General features: G+C 36.0%; 1 protein-coding gene across 3 annotated transcripts in view; it reads left to right on the top strand.

Annotated features, from left to right (window-relative positions):
- The window catches only part of LOC123531081 (uncharacterized), a 33621-nt gene that overhangs the window by 765 nt on the left and 12503 nt on the right, over window positions 1-20353 (top strand). For all 3 annotated transcript variants that reach the window (XR_008365963.1, XM_045311866.2, XM_045311874.2), the window contains exons 2-3: window positions 16084-17599; window positions 18704-18823. Coding sequence is in view for 2 of the 3 variants with exons in the window: in XM_045311866.2 (XP_045167801.2) it covers window positions 16135-17599; window positions 18704-18823 (1585 nt within the window). In the remaining variant the exon portion in view is untranslated. The remainder of the gene's footprint in view (window positions 1-16083; window positions 17600-18703; window positions 18824-20353) is intronic.

Raw genomic sequence — 20353 nt, 5'->3', positions numbered from 1 at the left:
TAAATAACCAGTTGAATATATATGCCTGTAAAGTACATATGTCTATTTTATTTAAAAAACGTACCCGGGCCAAATGCGAAACTGGCCCCTGCCACTTTAATTTAATAAACACACTTATTTTGGTTTGAAACGCGCTACTTTCACTTCCCACTACAGTGACGTCATACCTCTTAGTGATACTTGATTCGGGTAACATATTTTGACCAGTTGTTGCCATTTAAGTGTACCCGGTTCCGCACACCCTGCTATTTATAGAACCCAGTGATAACAATGCAGTTACTCAAAAGAAAAATATTAATTAACTTTTTCACCATTTATATAATTCATTTTAAACATGTATTTTCCAATAAAACATCTAAAAGTGAATTTTAAAAGCAGTTATGAAAGTGAAAGCTAGGTACCAAACCCTGTTTTTACTTCTAAAAGCAGAAAAGGCTAAAACAACTGAATACATGAAACAAAACTAAAACAATAGAACGCCGTTGAATCACAAAAGACCCCCACAAGTCTAATTATTCGATTAAGTTCTCTGTTTTAATAAAACCGTAAGGCAAACAATCAAGTTGAAGGCATTTTGCAGGTTGGGCAGTGGTGTAAAATTCTTTTTCACACCACTCGCCCTGCAGGACTAGTAGCTAGTAAAATCTTCTCGCCCTTAGTGGACAGTCACTCGCCCTAATAATTGACATTTTGAATACTGTCACGTTTTATGGAAGGAGTATTATGTACAACAAGCAAATTTCAAACAAACACATAGCTCGTACACTACGTTTCCTTTTTGATTATTCATTTTTGTTACTCTTAAATTTCCTTTTTACACCAGACATTTTTCTTTCACTAATTTTGTAACCTCCACCATCAAGTTGCTCTGCATATAATAACTGCATTGATAGTAAAAATAATCACAGTCTAACCCCTACCGTAGTTTCCCAAAGTGTCAGGAAAGTATTAAACATCAGTTATTTTCATTTTCTCAAGACTTATTTCCCGAAAAATAATTATTTTGAAAAGTGTCTTATGGACACCATAATCATCATCCACCTACCCGTCTTGATAGCGTAAAAAAAAGTTGAAGATCATCGGTAATTATTCTGTTGATAAACTAAGTAATTGGCCTGTTTTCACCATCAATTAACATCCCCTCAAAGAGCTAAAAGAAGTGTGTCGGTATCATGACATCTGAAGTGGAGATCAAAGCGGTATTGTTGCACGAGATTGAAATGGCATTACGTCATATTACAGTTTTCGCGCCATATGACCTATTTGCCCTCAAGGAATTTACATTATCGTTTGAGAAGAATATTTTATAAAAAAAAAATACATGTACAAAGATTCATTTAAAACTTATTTAAAACCGCAACAACATCATTTTGTTTTATTTTAAAACCACATTTCTATTTACGTCCACGAGGTCACGTACCCTATTCGCCGCACTAACAGAAACCTTTTTATCAAACAAATCGTTTTACTCAATGTATTTAAATTACTGTTGCTTTTTTAATTCTGTTTTTTGTTCTTTCTGGTCAAAAGTCTGAATTTTATGCCCATTGTATGTATCATTTATTTTCTCTTAGAAAGAAATCAGTAATTAAGATCGTGCTGTTTGAAATTTAACAAATGATTATATGAAAATTCGACCGTTTTCATACAAATTTGCTTACATTTCCGTCGATATTTTATTGAAATCTTAATAGAATTCAAGTTGTATTACTTCTCAAGCGGTGTTGAAAAACTGAAGCGATAATGTTAAAAAATGAATGCACTACGCGGGTTTTTTGTGTACTTGTCGATAAACAAAAGTAACGGAGATGTAAATTTGATATTACGATAGGTCGCACGTGCTGTCGGAATGGAAAATTACCGGCATGACGTTTTGATATCTTTACGATTCGCGGGTAAATTCCAGTCAATCAAAGTAGCAACTGAACTATCTCAAAGTTTGTTGACGTTTTTCAAGATGTAATTTCTGAATTTCATTTAAGCAACGACGTAAAAACCACTCGCCCGATCGGTCGAGTATACAGCGAGATCCACTCGTCCTATCCAGACTTTAACTCGCCAATGCGAGCGGGCGAGTGGAATTTTACACCCCTGTTGGGAGAACTTCAGTAACTTGAAATATTTTTCGTTTAGGTAAAGTAGTATGATGGAATAGTGATTTTTCAATTTATTTTGCACCTTGTTGTTGTTTTGCATAGTCATTATTTTCATGAAACTTAATATTTTTCAACTGACCTACTGGTCTCCATTGATATTGTTATTGTTTTCGTCTGCACTTACCAGAACGAGGCTCCAGTTGAGAAGGACCCCTAATGTCAAATTATGTAGGGAATAACCCAGTTTCGTGAAATAACAACAAAGAATTGTTGAAGTTTCTGCTTTATTCTCACAAAGTACATGAATTTACTGGGTGTGCGAAACCGCATACAGTGCGAAACTGGGTACACTGACTCTAGATTTACTTCCCTTTTTCAAATTTTTATGATGCATAATTTTTGAAGTCCAAAACAAATATGTTTTAGGCAGTGGCTAGTGAACCGTCACCGGTGCAGCAGACCCGAGGTCTAGTGCACTGTCACCGGTGCAGCAGACCTGAGGTCTAGTGCACCGTCATTTTTGTTAGCTCGACTATTCATAGAATAGTAGAGCTATTGGACTCGCCCATGCGTCGGCGTCTGCGTCCCGATTTGGATAAGGTTTTGTATGTAAGCTGGTATCTCAGTAACCACTTGTGGGAATGGATTGAAACTTCACACACTTATTTACTGTGATAAACTGACTTACATTGCACAGGTTCCATAACTCTATTTTGCTTTTTTTACAAAATTATGCCCCTTTTTCGACTTAGAAATGTTTGGTTAAGGTTTTATATGTAAGCTGGTATCTCAGTACCCACTAATGCAGGGCTTAAGCAAGGCTAAGATTTTAGGGAGAAGTCACTTCTCCCTCAGGTAAGATTAGGGAGAAGTGGAGAGATTTTAGGGAGAAGTGGCGAGATTTTAGGGAAAACGTGGAAAGATTTTAGCACCATGACATGCAAGCTGAAAAAGGAACTAAATATGCTTTATATTACGTTACTATTTTTATTATTCCCTGTCTTTGTTTACAAAGTCTATTAATTTAAAGTAAATAACAAATTCACTGAAAATGTCAGTGATTCTGTTTTCTTATCATTTTAAACCTTGTGAATCTAATGAGATTAAACTGCAAATTCAAGATTTTTTTCACTCTTGCAATGATTGTCCAAACCAAAAAAACCCTTTAAATATGAATACAATTAAAAAAGTTAATTCCATATCAGCAAAAAAAAATATAAATCAAGCTCCCAGTGCTAATGCACTCAAAGTCAGTCACTTTAAATAACAAGTACTTGAATTAAATACATGTCAATAGCAGTGACATCACTATGACATCACACGGAATACACATCTTCTTTGATCTGCTGGTGTCTCTTTGATACCTGGTGTCAGCACACATTAAAGAAACAGTTGTCAAACAGGTTTAACCCAGTTTCTGATGGCAGGTGTCAAAAATTTGCGTAAATTTCAGTTAGGTTATTTTAGTCACAGAAAGTGTCAGTGATAATATCACGGTGGGGAAACCAAGAATGCAACGTCATCAAAACCCAGCGCAAATGAGCTGACCACACACAAATTTACGCCGATTCAGGTAAGAAAAGTCTTGTAACTTTTTTATTACTGCAGTTTTCGACTCGAGATAAAGAGCACCGTACCCGGCCTGGAGTATACTATTCTGCGGTAGTGTTCCATATTGTACGTATAGCTTGGTTTTTGCTCGAAAACGCGAACAGTTGGCAAAGAGGGTATGAGCTGTACCACACTTTTGTCTAAGAAAGTGAGTTTTGACCGTTTTTTCGTGAAATGAGGACAGATTTGACGCTCATTTAATATCAGTGACGCGCATAATAGTCAATCTTTGTTTTATTTTGCTATTTTCAAGGCTATCTGACGATATTTTATTCAAAACAAACAACATTATTAAAATGAGAACATTCACACTGACGACTTTGTTGGAGAACATCCACACTATTATTATGCACTATTTAGAAAAATCTAAGACAAAACCGTTTTTGTTTTAAAATCTGACATGTGAAAAAGTAAAGTAAAAGTGATAAGCTTCACTGCATTCAATCTGCGCGTCATTCGTTATTTTGTTTCAGATGACAGTAGTGTTTCTTTTCATGACATAAAGTTAATAATGTCAATTTGAAAATATTGTTGCAATCCGTAGGGTGATTTGATCTATGTAAATATTTAGTAGAGTAGATTCTACATGAATAAGATCGTGTTATATTATAATGTAATATATAATATAAAAATGGAAAAGAAAACATAAATCTTTTTTCCACCTTTTTAGTGTTTGAAATTATTTTTCTCCAATGTCATTGCAGTATTTTTGGAATTATGGGGAAATTAATTTCGGTAAATCAACATTTACTTCCAGTCGTTTATTGACCCGCTAAGTCACATACTGTACGCAGAGCTTAAATTTGTTAACAAAAAATAATTTTAAACACTAAACAGGTTAGCCAATAATTTGAAAAATAAAACTTTTCATTCCATTCAAATTATTTTGGCACCAATTACATAATGCGAGATAACAAAGTATATGTAAATGTCTTTTTCCAAACCACAAACCTATACTTAAACACCCTTACAATTTTCCTGGCTGAACTATTTATTAAGATCTGCTAATGTGAATAGGTGTCCGCAACTAGTAAATTTATTAAATACAGTTGTAACAGTATTTAGTGTTTGAAATTATTTTTTTTGCCCAATGGCATTGCAGTACATTTCAAATTAAGGGAAATTTATTTTAATAAATCAGCATTTGATTGAAGTGCGATATTAGGGGCTAAGCTTCAGCCGGAAAACCTGCTCTGCGGGAACACTTAGTCACAGCGGAGAGAGAAAACCAAGGATGTGAGGAAGTGTGGAAAGGTGTATAAATACTGACGAAAGTTTAAGGCGTCACATGAAAATCTTTCCCGTATGTTGCCTAAGGTAGTTCTACAAGTTCGGATCCATTTTTTTCTTCACTGATTTGAAATTTGATTAAACTCCGATTTTTTCCAAATTATAGAATAAACTTGCAACTTTTGGCAAATTGGTAGTGTCATGTGATTTTTCTGCTAAACAAAATATTTTGACCTTAAGTAATTTTTTGTAATATGTGCCTATAGGAAACCATCTTTTCAAAAGTAAATTGTCCCCAGTGAAGCTTTTAATGAATCTTCTCAGTCAAAAATATAAGCTACGGTCTTATGTGTGCCTTTATTTAAGTTTATACAGAATCATTTTAGGTCAATTGTAAAGCAAGTTCTACAACTTATATTATTCACTCTCGATCCCTCATTTTTGATAGGATTAATCGCCACGAGGGTATGAGAGAAGAGGCAAGTTTCCCTTTTAATGCTGAGCGCCAAGCAAGGGAGCTACAGATACCATTTTTCACGTCTTTGGTATGACGCGGCCGGGGATCGAACCCACGACCTTGCGCACTCGAAGCGGACGCTCTACCACTAGGCTATAGACATTGCCTTTATTTTATGAGATCAGCGCATTTCAAGCTGATTTAAAGACATTAGTTAGAACTATTTAATGTTCGAACAATTTTAATATCACGTTTTATTTTTAGAAATATAATACTGTTGTCATGGGATTGCCATTCAATAAATGAATTTCGGTTCCGTATGCAGAACCCAGGCTTTAGTCTGATAATACATTGTATGCCTTTCTGCCGGTTTATCAAATGTGCATAATCACCTTAAGTGATAATGCCCTTTTTATGTATAAGGTTGGATTGTATTTGATATTTGAAAGAGACTTCCATTTGCTGAAATAAGAATTAAAATATCTTACAGTTATAATATTTAGTTAAAGTACTAATTATCCGTGTTTTATGCACTTTGGGGTGGATATAGTTATAAACAAAATAACAATACAATAACTATTCCAATCCTCTATTTGCTTTTAACTTTTTGTGCAGGACTTCTATGCAAATTTGTCTTGTTATCTTAAAATAATGTTTTTCCTAGGATGCAATCAATCTGAACACCGTGTCCTTATGCCACACTATACACAGAAATTAATGTTAGCCTAACATGTGCTCAGTTATTGCTATATGATTTGGCAGATCTATTTTAACTGGGCTATAGCCTTGGGGTAAATGGTTTGAACTGCTGATTGTATGTATAGACGACATTTGCTGTTGAATAACGTAGCTTGACTGCCTAAGACATAGCTTTTAGGAAGCATAACTGCAATAATGGTAATTAAGAGTGTGGATGTTCTCCAACAAAGTCGTCAGTGTGGATGTTCTCATTTTAATAATGTTGTTTGTTTTGAATAAAATATCGTCAGATATCCTTGTAAATATAGCAAAATAAAACAATGGTTGACTATTATGCTCGTCACTGATATTAAATGAGCGTCAAATCTGTCCTCATTTCACGAAAAAACGGTCAAAACTCACTTTCTTAAACAAAAGTGTGGTACAGCTCATACCCTCTTTGCCAACGTTTGCGTTTTCGAGCAAAAACCAAGCTATACGTACAATATGGAACACTACCGCAGAATAGTATACTCCAGGCCGGGTACGGTGCTCTTTATCTCGAGTCGAAAGCTGCAGTAATAAAAAAGTTACAAGACTTTTCTTACCTGAATCGGCGTAAATTTGTGTGTGGTCAGCTCATTTGCGCTGCTTTTTGATGACGTTGCATTCTTGGTTTCCCCACCGTGAATATTATGTTTCTAAAGTTTGGGTTTTGAAAAATACGAGTAAAATTAAGTGGATTTCAGGAAATTACTGGAGCCAAACATGGTAAGATACTTTCTAATGGTCAAAAAAGAATGTGTAAGCTTATGTAATATAAATCCCTACTGCTTTGTTTATCAGTAGTCAGTTTACAAAACAAGTGTCACCTTCGCACTTCTCGGTAATCTGAAGTAGGCGGAGCTTAAATTATGCTATCGTGTATTCCAGTCGTGTCAACAGGCCGATAGCGGATAACTGGAGGAGTGTGGATAAAAAAATCGGGCGACTTGAATTTCACTTTGATGTTAGATTAGAGCGAAGTGGGGAGCTACAAAGCGACTATTTCGCTCAAGTCGCTCCCTAGCTCAAGCCCTGTAATGGGAATGGATTGAAACTTCACACACTTGTTCACTGTGATGATCTGACATGCAATGCACAGGTTCCATAACCCTACTTTGCTTTTCTACAAATTTATGCCCCTTTTTCGACTTACAGTTTTTGGTTAAGTTTTTGTATGTAAGCTGGTATCTCGGTACCCGCTAATGGGAAAGGATTGAAACTTCACACAATCGTCCATTGCCATGAGCTGATATGCATTTTACAGGTTCCATAACCCTGTTTTGCAATTTTACAAAATTATGCCCCATATTCGACTTTAATATTCATTCAATTGACAAGACTGTTGAATAGTCGAGCGTTGCTGTCCTCCGACAGCTCTTGTTTTGTATGCTGTACTCTTCAGATAACATAAAGGAATAAAAAACAAAACTATGTGGTTCTTTTAGGTACTACTTTACTTAAGCAGTGTTTTTTTCGTTCATGAATTACAACACGCCAGGTGTAAGATGAGTTTTTCCAGCATCGATGAAAACACTGACACATTCTGTACAGATTTGATTTTTAAGCCATTCATTTAAAACATACGCAGTCAATTATTTATTAAGTCTAATAAACCCAGTAAAAAGTGAATTTTACCTACATGTACTAGTAAATCATCAAAACTAAGAAAAGATATTACTGGTGATAGATTTTGGTGTACTGTTACCAATGCGCTAATCCGTTTTTCAAGTAACACACCACATTTTCCGCAGGCACACTTGCTCTGGTTTTCCAGTTTGTTTATAAGAGACCGATACGAGAGCTAAAATTAAACTTTGATTGTACCTAGATTTGGTACTATTTGCAGGGGGCTTTCTAGACTAAAAGTCAAGAGTCACTGACCCTTGAGGCCAAATTTCAAGAGTCAACTACTGTGAACTTATTGAACTGTACATGGGTTTGAACTTCCGGATTCGTAAGGACGTTTTTGTCCTTCACCACAACTAACTCCAAAATCAAAAAGGCTTTTCTGAGCCATTGTTATTAATCCACATGAACCAAGGTTATATTGAACTTATTTTTCGTCGGTTACATGTATGATTGAAAACTTTTCAGGGCTTTTTCTAGGGTTTTTGGGGAAAAGGCCCCTGGTCAAATTGGGAATTTTTAATGCAGCAAATTGGGAAAATTATCAACAAATCAGTCGAGTTTTTAACATTTAATTATGTTAGTTTAAAACTTCAGTTTCAAGCATTCAAATGAATTCTAAATTTAAAGTATCCCCTTGTTTAATTTTGAGAATTCATTTTTTCAGGATTTTTTTCCAAGTTGCTGATACTATATTGCCAAAATAAAATAAAGTAACTCTTCATTAATGTCATGTTAAAACTTTTGTTTTCTGTTTGTTTTCACCACAATTTTAACTGAATTTTCTAAAAAGTAGAGTGGCAAAGTGCGTGTATATTTGAGTGATAAAAAACTGGGTCGCGAAAATATGTCACAGTTCACTTTAATCACGGTGGGGAAACCACGTGACTAAATCGGATAACGTGCACGCAAAAGTGCTAAAAATAGGCCCGCTTCAGGTATGTTTTTTCACTATAACTTTTTTGATCCGCAATTGTTTAAAACGAGATTACGTGCATAAACCCCGCAATAAAAAGCTCTTTCATCGGATATATGTAACTTGATGAAACTCCCTCCCGTTTTTACGTAATCCTTGCCCAACCGATTCGAAAGATGCAAAATATTTTGGTAACGAACACGTCTGTTCACAAGTTACGCACCTAGCACAGATTCTGCAGAGAATTTTCGCTGGAATGTAGGTTTAAAATAAAGCTAGTCATTGTCCAAAGTCCTATACCAAATATTTAACATGACTATTCAGGAATATTAAAGATATCGTAAGACAAAGGGTGCGGTAACGTACACGTTGCGGTTTTCAGGAGGTGACGTACACGTCATTTTTCCCCAGAGGGTAACGTACAGGTCAAAAACTATTTATCATGCATGTAGAACATCTTTGTCTTTAAATGACTGAACTGTAAACATTTTGATATTGTTAAAAAAAAGATGCAGATGCTGGGAACAGGCTGTTTTTCTTTCGGTAGGTTAGTATATACAGAAATGCTACAGTGAAAATGAATAGCATTTGGAATTTTATGGTCTAATCGTGTATGTTATTTTGACAAGTAGACATTGTTAGCAGTTGCCATTTTAAATGTCAACTTTTTTTTCTCCAACTATCAAAAGTTAATTAGGTTTCTGGGAATAAACCATGTCCGTCTGTCAGCAGGGTTTAATCAAATCCATATGTTCAAATCTTTTTGATGACCCGTTGAACTGTAAACATTTTTATATTTCTAAAAAGATGCTGAAATTAGTATAAATTCTGGACGATAACTGGAACGATAGCATGCTTGATAACCATGATTTTTCTTTATTAAAACGTTACAATACAGAAAATCTTTTTGTTTAATATGACAGCATGCACCTTATTTGAATCATTGACAAACTGTTTGAGTTCTATCATGCATGGGACCATAACAAACAGCCAATAATATAAACACGTTGTCGTTTAAATTATCGTGCGGGAGTAATGTTATTCTTTCTGTGGGTTAGTGACAGTTTGTTGGTCAGCTAGTTATTCATTTAGACCTCCTTACTGAAACAACATATCAGTATTGACCTAAATTTTGCATATCTAAGGACATAGTCATTCCATGGTTGATTAAACTATAAATGCTGACATATTCTGATAATATAGATCTATAAATGCGTCAGTTACATTCAAAGCTTTAAAGTAACAGCCTCGGTTATGTTTAGGCTGTTCATTTACAAAATCAAATACCTTATATAAGCATTAACGAGATTACAATTAACTATTTTACTAAACTAAGCTATATTGGATCGCCAAAAAAGTTAGAAAATGTCGCAAAATAGTTGGTTTTTTTTTAACCAAGTACAGTGTTGACTTAGACAGATTTTGTGTCGCCTACTACAAAGTAGCTGCGACATATAGGGATCACTTTTCCGTCGTCCGTCTTTTTGTCCGTTTAGTTGGCGACCGGGTGGCGTCCGCCACGCTTCTTTTCTGGAGTATAACTCAAGAAATAATAAAGGTGCTAATTTGTTACTTCATACAATGATCGAACACAGTGAGAGGATGTGCAGTATCAAAGAACCATAACTCTAGGTGGTCCCGTTTTTCAGTTATCTCCCCTTATCCTTTTAAAAAAGACTTGTCCAGAGCCCAAGTCAAAAACTATTTGAAGAATTTGAAGATACTTTACACATTGACAGAGGAAGCGCAGTGTAATGGTCACATTTTTAAATTACCTCCCCTTATCGTTATATAGAAAGCTTGTCTGAAGCCCAAGTCGAAATTATATAAAGGATTGACTTGAAACTTTGCACATAAATAGAGGTCCAATGAAAGGAAGTACAGTGTCAAAGAACCATAACTCTAACTGATCTAATTTTTGAATAACCTCCCTTTATCTATGGAAAAAACTTGTCTGGGGCCAATGTCAAAACCATATATAAAGGATTGTCTTGATACTTGATACATTGATAGAGGTCAGTGAAGCAAAGCGCAGTGTCAAAGAACCATTACTTTAGCTGACCCCATTTTTGAATCACCTCCCTTTATGCATGAAAAGGAAAAGCAGGAAGCTTGACTGAAGCCCAAGCCAAAAACTATGAAGGATTGATTTGCTACTTTGTACATTAATACAGGTCAGTGAAAGATAGTGCAGTGATAAGGAATCATAACTCTTACTGACTCCATTTTTAGCCCACCATCATCAGATGGTGGGCTATTCAAATCACTCTGCGTCCGTGGTCCGTCGTCCTTCCGTCCGTCCGTCTGTCCGTCATTCCGTCCGTCCTTCCGTTAACAATTTCTCGTTATCGCATCTCCTCAGAAACTACCAGGGGGATTTTGACCAAACTTTGTCAGAATGATGTATTGGTACCCCAGTTGTGTCCCCCTGAAAATCAGACTGGTTCAACAAATTTTTAGTAAGTTATGGCCCTTTGTTTATTTCTATAATTTACATAGATTTATATAGGGAAAAACTTCTTGCCCCAAACCACAGAGCCTAGGGCTTTGATAATTGGTATGAAGCATCATCTAGTGGTCTTCTACCAATATGATTCAAATTATTTCCCTGGGGTGTAATATGGCCCCGCCCCAGGGGGTCACATGGTTTATATAGACTTATATAGGGAAAAACTTTGAAAAACCTCTTGTCCAAAACCACAGAGCCTAGGGCTTTGATATTTGGTATGAAGCATCATCTAGTGGTCTTCTACCAATATGATTCAAATTATTTCCCCGGGGTGTAATATGGCCCCGCCCCAGGGGTCACATGGTTTATATAGACTTACATAGGGAAAAACTTTGAAAAACCTCTTGTCCAAAACCACAGGGCCTAGGGCTTTGATATTTTGTAAGTGACATCATCTAGTGGTCTTCAACTAAGATTTTTCAAATTATCCCCCTAGGGTCAAATATGGCCCCGCCCCGGGGGTCACATGGTTTACATAGACTTATATAGGGAAAAACTTTGAATATCTTCTTGTCCAAGCCACAAAGCCTAGGGCCTTGGTATTTGTAATTTAGCATCGTCTAGTGGTTCTCTACCAAGTTTGTTAAAATTATCCCCCTAGGGTCAAATATGGCCCAGCCCTGGGGGTCACATGGTTCATATAGACTTATATAGGGAAAAGCTTATAAAAACTTCTTGTCAATAACCTACAACATTCAGATTTGGACCACATGTATGGTTTTGAGTGGCAAGATGAACCTTGACATGAGTTGACCTTGATTTTGACCTAGTGACCTACTTTCACATTTCTGCAGCTACAACCTTCAAATTTGGACCACATGCATAGTTTTGTGCACTGAAATAAACTTTGACCTTGACATTGACCTAGTGACCTACTTTCACATTTTTGAAGGTACATGCTTCAAATTTTGGACCACATGCATAATGTCGTGTTCCGAAATGAAATTTGACCTTGATTTTGACCCAGTGACCTACTTTCACATTTCTCAAGCTACAGCCTTCAAATTTGGACCACCTGCATGGTAATTGTACAGAAACTAACTTTGACCTTTACATCGACCTAGTGACCTACTTTCAAATTTTTGAAGGTACAGGCTTCAAATTTGGACCACATGCATGGTTTTGTGTACCAAAACAAACTTTGACCTTTACATTGACCTAGTGACCTACTTTCACATTTTTGAAGGTACAGGCTTCAAAATTGGACCACATGCATAGTTTTGTATTCCGAAATAAAATTTGACCTTGATTTTGACCTAGTGACCTGCTTTCACATTTCTCAAGCTACAGCCTTCAAATTTGGACCACTTGCATAGTTTTGTGTACCGAAATGAACTTTGACCTTAAGATTGACCTAGTGACCTACTTTAGATTTCTGTAGCTATAGGCTTCAAATTTAGACCACATGAATAGGATTGTGTACCGAAACAAACTTTGACCTTGATATTGACCTAGTGACCTACGTTCACATTTTTGAAGGAACAGGCTTCAAATTTGGACCACATGCATAGATTTGTGTTGTGAAGTGAAATTTGACCTTGATTTTGACCTAGTGACCTACTTTCTCATTTCTCAAGCTACAGCCTTCAAATTTGGACCACTTGCATAGTTTTGTGTACCGAAATAAACTTTGACCTTAAGATTGACCTAGTGACCTACTTTCAAATTTCTCAAACTACAGTCTTCAAAATTGATGCACATGCATAGTTTTGTGTACAAAGAACTTTGTCCTTGAAATTGATCTAGTGACCTACTTTCACATTTCTCAAGTTACAGCTTTCGAATTTAGACCACATGCACAGTGTTGTGTACGGAAATGAAATTTGACCTTGAGCTAGTCAGTAAGTCTTGAAATTTGGAACACACAAAAATGACACATTGGTGGGCGCCAAGATCACTCTGTGATCTCTTGTTAATTACCTCCCTGTATGTATAAGAAACTTGTATGGAATCCAAGTAAAATCAATGATATACAAAATATAAACATGTCAAAAAGAAAAGTAACAAGTTTTTTTCTGTTGTTATTTTTAGAAAATGGGTCGTCCGAAAAAAGTTTTTCCCACAACAGTGGTAGGTTCACGCTCCACTGCGCCTTTAAATTACTTTTTCTCCGAAAACACATTTCGCACTTCTGGCAAATATATTCATATATAATAGTTTTACTGCTGTTACTCTCGGTGCAACAATTATACCTATATGCGTATTTAATACTTCTTTTTGTTTGTCTCTTTCAAAAGTCAGAATCATAATTATGGTGCGGACAACTAAACTAACTATCGTTACTGGAAAGAACAAGTACTAGGCTTCCATCACCCGTAAGCAACTGTCAACTTTTTCACTCAAAGATACATGGTCAGTTGCGCATATGATGGATTTAGAGCAAAATAATTTCAAAATTTTATCATCTTGCCTATTTATGTATAGATATACAAGAGCTGTAAACGTGTAATTATTTCCAAGCTAGGATGAGGACCGACGCTACACATTTTCACTGTAGCATTTCTGTATATATTAACATACCGAAAGAAAAACAGCCTGTTCCCAGCATTTGCATCTTTTTTAACAATGTCAAAATGTTAACAATTCAGTCATTTAAAGACAAAGATGGTCTACATGCATGATAAATAGTCTTTGACGTGTACGTTACCCTCTGGGGAAAAATGACGTGTACGTCACCTCCTGAAAAACTGCAACGTGTACGTTACCGCACCCTTTGTCTTACGATTTCTTTAATATTCCTGAATAGTCATGTTAATTATTTGGTACAGGACTTTGGACAATGACAAGCTTTATTTTAAACTTAAATTCCAGCGGAAATTCTCTGCAGAATCTGTGCTAGGTGCGTAACTTGTGAACAGACGTGTTCGTTACCAAAATATTTTGCATCTTTCGAATCGGTTGGGCAAGGATTACGTAAAAACGGGAGAGAGTTTCATCAAGTTACATACATCCGATAAAAGAGCTTTTTAATGCGGGGTTTATGCACGTAATCTCGTTTAAAACAATTGCGGATCAAAAAAGTTATAGTGAAAAAACATACCTGAAGCGGGCCTATTTTTAGCACTTTTGCGTGCACGTTACCCAAGTTAGTCACGTGGTTTCCCCACCGTGTTTAATGGTGTAAGAACTATTTGTCAACATGTTTTGGGTACTTTAAATCAATAAAGATTGACATACGCACACATTTTGAAAGGTTTTTGCATACAAATCATACACTTTTTTTAGCAAAATCTTGTATTTAATTTTTGCCGAGGTTGCAGACGGTCATGTTACAAAAAATAAAAACGAGTTGGCTTTTCCAGAATTTTGTTTGATTTCACAGGCAAACAAAACTTGCTATGCAAGAATTATATTTGAATAACAAAATGTAACTGATTTCAGATGAGAATTTTTTCTTTGGATTGGGAATTTTATGCTCCAGACTGGGAAAAATGGCGCATATTGTTACTGTTGATAATAAATTAGCTTATAAAATCAAAATTATTCCTACTCACCGATCGAGTTAGTCCCTACCTGATAATTATCAAACGATACTGGTCAAATTAAAAATATTACCTGTACCGCCAATTATTGCATTTCAAATTATTATAAAGACATAGAGTTTGTCCTAACCTGATAATCATCAAACGATTCCGGTTCAGTTAAAATATTACCTGTACTGCTAATTGCATTTCAAATTCCTACTCACTGATTTAATTGTTCCCAACCTGAGTTCGTCATCAAACGATTCCGGTCCAATTAAAAATACTACCTGTACCACTAATTGCAATTAAATAAAAGGTGCCCAATGTTTGACACAAACGTGTAACAAATATGTCGTTTATTCTTACCTGACAGATAAACATAATTTTAATCAATTACAATATTCGCACCTCAGCTCGTGTTTTTGATTCTATCCGCGATAATTAAAAAGAGATTCACTGATTGGCAGGGAGGCGTGTTAAAATGGCGTAATGATCGAATCGGTCACGCATTTATCAAGCTTTACTTCACAATCGACATCCTACACGGACTGCAATAATTATTGACATGTGGCTGAAAATTGATAGGACATGTGGCTGAAAATCGCTGAGTCATATTCAATCAGTCACGCCCATTTATCAGTTTTCACTTCTCAATCAACCTTCTTTTGTGGAATACACAGACTTTGATATCTGTTGATGCGTGACCAAAAATTGCCCCGGGTCAAAGTTGACATTTGGACCATATTTGCTTCAAGTCAGACAAGAATCTTTGGGAATTTTCATGCGTCAAAACCCGGGACCTTGGGTCAAATGAGCGTCCTGTATTTGGTTTGCATCTTTATTAATACAGAAATATTTTCTTTTGCTGCAGTGATAGGGATATGAATCTTGTTAAACAACCATCCCTGGCACAACCATGTGATCCTAAAGCAGTCACACGCTTGGCAACACCTGGTAAATGAAATGCTTACCTACAGGCAAATTGACATTTATTTCACATCCTTTAAGAACATAGTGGAATTATTTAATGTATCTATATTTTGCAGTATGCCATTTGTCAAATTCTCTTACTGTACCAGGGTTGCCACTTACCTTGAAAAGTGAATTGTCAGGGAAATCTTGATAATGGTCAGTAAAAAATGAAATTTTAACTGATCGAGGGCATAATTATTTACGTAGCTATTAAATAAGATAATCGCCAGTTCCTGTCGCCAAAATGAAAAAATGACAGCGTGAGCCCTGAATTTCTTAAACTTTTCATTTTTTTCCATGAACATTTATTAATGTGAAGTTGTGTACCCACACCCGGTCACCCCCACCACCCTGCGTCATCTTATCAGTTTTCTGGTAGAAAACCATGTAGTTTGAAGCACCTCACACCCAGTTCTTGCTCTGATTGATTAGTGTTCTTTCTGCAGTCTAGTAGATCTGTTATCTTGTTTTTTTTACAGATATGATGAAATCAAGATCATGACTTCAAAATAACAAATCAAACATAAAAGATGTCATTATCTAAAAGGAAAAGTTCTGAGGACAACAGTGATGAGACAGAGAGGAAAAAATTAAAGGAATCATCTGAAAGTTTGGAAAATGATGAATCATTTTTGCACCAGAATGGTGTGAATGTGGATGGTACCCAGGAATACAGTATAGAGGATTCAGATGGTTTTGAGTTTGATCAGGAAGATACGCTTAAAGAAGGGACCAAGAATGAAAATCCAAATGGAGAGGTTGATGGTGAAACAATAGCTAAGCTACAAAGAGTAGAAACAGAGGAATATACACCAGATATTGTGAGTGATATAAAAGAAGAAGAAGAAAAGCCAGCAGTTACCAAGACATCTTTAGATAAGATTGTATCTGTTCAAAAAGATGCAGAGCTTATAAGTGGTATAATACAAGGTACTGATGTGGAGAAAATTTATGAACACATTTTGAGAAACAGGAAAGCTAAAAATAGGGTAGATGTTGTAACAAACGAAATTCTTGAAAAAAGTGAAAACATCAATGCATCAGCCAGCAGTGTTGTTTCTGATAGCTCAGATGATGAAGGAATATTTAGAGAAGTTGCGGAAGTTCTTGTTGTAAGACCAAATGCAGACCCTAATAATGTGTTTGACCTTTTAGAGCAGTTAAACGATAGTGAAAATAGGGTGGAAAAAGTTTTAGCCAAGTTAACACCTGCGGATGATCTTCCATCAAGAAGTGCATCTGAAATATCTTCAGATAAATCAGATACATCTTCTGTTTTAGAAAACTCAGACACTGTAAAAGGAAATGATCCTTTCAATGATCCTGCATTCAGGAACAATCCATTATATAAAGATTTGAAAACTTTACGCAAGGTGTTACGAGATAAAGATCCAAATGAAATATATGCTTTCTTGGAAGCACATTATGACAAACCAAACAGAGTTCAGATAGTTATTGATGAACTTGCCAAGTCTGATAGTCAGGAATCCCTACCATTGCCCACAGCTTCTTCTTTTGATGATCTTGACAGAGGTAAAGCGCCACTCACAGCAGTAGATAAATTTCAGGCAGATTTAAAAGAATTGAAAGAAATATTCAGGGATTGCGATCCTAATTTTTTATATCAGAAATTGGAATCAATGTCGGAAGACAAAGACAGAGTCCAACATATTGCTGCTGATCTCTTTGAACACAAAAATTATCCTAAATTAAAAGATATTCAGGAAAAAGAAAAGAAAGAAGAGTTAAAAAATAAAATAACTAAAATGGAATTTGATATGAAAACATTCCTGAAAAAGTTCCCAACACCAGTGGAATATTTTAATGACACATCTCGAATTTTGAGCCAAAATTACAAGGACCACTCATTGATTTATATGAAGAATACATACCCTTTTTTGAAAGTTGGTTACATAAAGAAGGTGTTAGAAGAACAGAATTATCGCCTTACCCCAACTGTGAAGCTTGTGGATCAAGAATTGCAGATTATAATGGGTATATAATTTTATATAAAAATATTCAAGAGACTTTATAGTTGAAGAGTTTGTTGAATGATAATACGACAATATATAATACCGTACTTGGGATATTTTCGTGTCAGAAAATTTTTGCCCTTTTAACCCAAAATGTAGTGGTTTTATTTTGGCGTGTGTATTTTTCGCCATCTTACATAGGTGGTGAAAATTTCATCAAAATCCAGCAATATTACAGGTATTTTTTGAAGAGTATCCAAGGGAGGTTACTTTTCTGCGATTATCCAACAAACTGCATACATGTGACTTTACTTTATCTGGTATACATACTGAAATTTATTGCAAATTGTATTAAAATTTAAAAGCAATAAAATTCGTTAAAAGGTTCATAAATATCTGGGGATAAAATGTTGTACTTCCCATGTTTGCGACCGGATGTTTCATTGTATATTTCTCGTAATTCCACATTACACATCTCGCGTAAATTACAGTCCTCGCTGCTTTTTTCTACTGTTAGAAGAACTTCATTTTCTTTCGGTTGAAAATATTTGAGAATAGACATGTTTGTTTTCACACTGTGACATCCATGTACAGTAAGTGTATCGAAATTCTAACTGCCGATTATCGACAACACGTATTCAATAGATTTAATAAAAATTGGTCAATGTGAGAAAATCTCGGGTTTCACGTTTTTGTAACAATACAGGTAATACAAAAGTAATTATTCTTTCATACCCGATTACAGGTATTTGCAATAGATAGTCGATAAAGATAAGCAGGTATTGTAGTGTTAACATTTATATGGTGTCAAATTTTTGACATAGGTATATTTTCGAGCGTTATAATTTCGCCACTTCATATGGGTGGCGAAATAAGCGAAAAATTAACCATGACGAAAATATCCCAAAATACGGTATACAGTAATTTTTTGAACTCTTGCCTCTCAGATAAGGAACCATGAGTTAAAGTTTAACAGCATGTTTAGTCATTTAGTTGTTAACAATGGAAATTAACATAAATGCAGTATAATTTTTCTATACTAATAGTTACTACATTTTGTTCTAACAGAAATTCATTCTATTATAATAATTGTATGAAAAGTAATGGCTAAAGTTGTTTTTCACAGGAAGACCATCTAAAAAGAAGCGTGCAACGCCAAGAGATGAGCAACTTGAATACCCTGAAAATCCAGATGAACCTTTCTTCCAAGAAGTGATGTTCTGTCGACATAGGCAACAGATCAAAGGTTCTATTTTATTTAATTACTGTATGAAGATATTTAATATGGCAGTGGTTGCCTTGCTACAGCTTTCAAATTTGGACCACATGCATGGACCACATGCGCAGTTCTGTGTACCGAAATGAACTTTGACCTTGAGCTAGTCTTGAAATTTGAAACATTTAAAAATGGCTCAATGGTGGGCGCCAAAATCACACTGTGATCTCTTGTAAAGTTTAACCCTATCCTTACAATGAATTATATTTTAACATGTATATTGTTCCTTAGATTCTGATAGATCCTCCCACAACCTACATAGACACACAATATCTGTACAGTTGTTCTATTATATTCACTGTCATTTTCATTAAACATTTTTGATCAGTTGAGCAAGTTGTCTTTACAGCTTTTATTCATTTGTGATTAAAGGGACTTGACATGTGATGATGTGTGTGTCTATGCAGTTGTTTGTCCATCCACACATACAGTAGGATAGTTTATAAGTGGCAAGAGGAACAATAGATAGCAGTAATTCTGTATAGTCAAGTTTCTTTTATGTGGCTAAAAAAGAACAGTAGAGAGGACAAAGTAGCCACCTATCTACTGTGCTGTAAGAATGTCCATCTGTTCCATATTTTTATGCCCCGAAGGGAGGCATATTAGTTTTCAACTGTCCATCCGTTTGTTCGTTAGTTCGTTCGTTCGTCACAACGTTAACTTTTTGCATGAAGGCACTTTACTCGTGAACCACTGCACCCAGGACCTTCAAACTTCACATGCTGATAGTACTTATTGAGTACACCACCCCTACTGACTTTGGGGTCACCAGGTCAAAGGTCAAGGTCACAGGGGCCAACTTTAACTTTTTGCATGAAGGCACTTTACTTGCAAACCACTGCACCCAGGACCTTCAAACTTCACCTGCTGATAGTACTTATTGAGTACACCACCCCTACTGACTTTGGGGTCACCAGGTCAAAGGTCAAGGTCACAGGGGCCAACGTTAACTTTTTGCATGAAGGCAGTTAACTCGCGAACCACTGCACCCAGGACCTTCAAACTTCACATGCTGATAGTACTTTTTGAGTACACCACCCTACTGACTTTGGGGTCACTAGGTCAAAGATCAAGGTCACAGGGGCCAACGTTAACTTTTTGCATGAAGGCACTTTACTCACGAACCACTGCACCCGGGACCTTCAAACTTCACATGCTGATAGTACTTATTGAGTACACCACTCCTACTGACTTTGGGGTCACCAGGTCAAAGGTCAAGGTCACAGGGGCCAATGTTAACTTTTTGCATGAAGGCACTTTACTCGCGAACCACTTCACCCAGGACCTTCAGACTTCACATGCTGATAGTACTTTATGAGTTCACCACCCCACTGACTTTGGGGTCACCAGGTCAAAGGTCAAGGTTCTGCGGGGGCATTTGTCACCATTAGTGACAGCTCTTGTTTGTCTGTAAGCATAACCATTCAAGGTTTTGCCTTTAAACTGGCATGTAGCTAGATGGTGATGAGACATGTGCAGTAGGTCAAAGGTCAGGGTCAC

The sequence above is a fragment of the Mercenaria mercenaria genome, chromosome 1 (genome assembly GCF_021730395.1).
Source record: "Mercenaria mercenaria strain notata chromosome 1, MADL_Memer_1, whole genome shotgun sequence".
Lineage (NCBI taxonomy): Eukaryota > Metazoa > Mollusca > Bivalvia > Venerida > Veneridae > Mercenaria > Mercenaria mercenaria.
The sequence above is the reverse complement of the archived record's forward strand: the minus strand, read 5'-3'. Positions and strand labels throughout refer to the sequence as shown.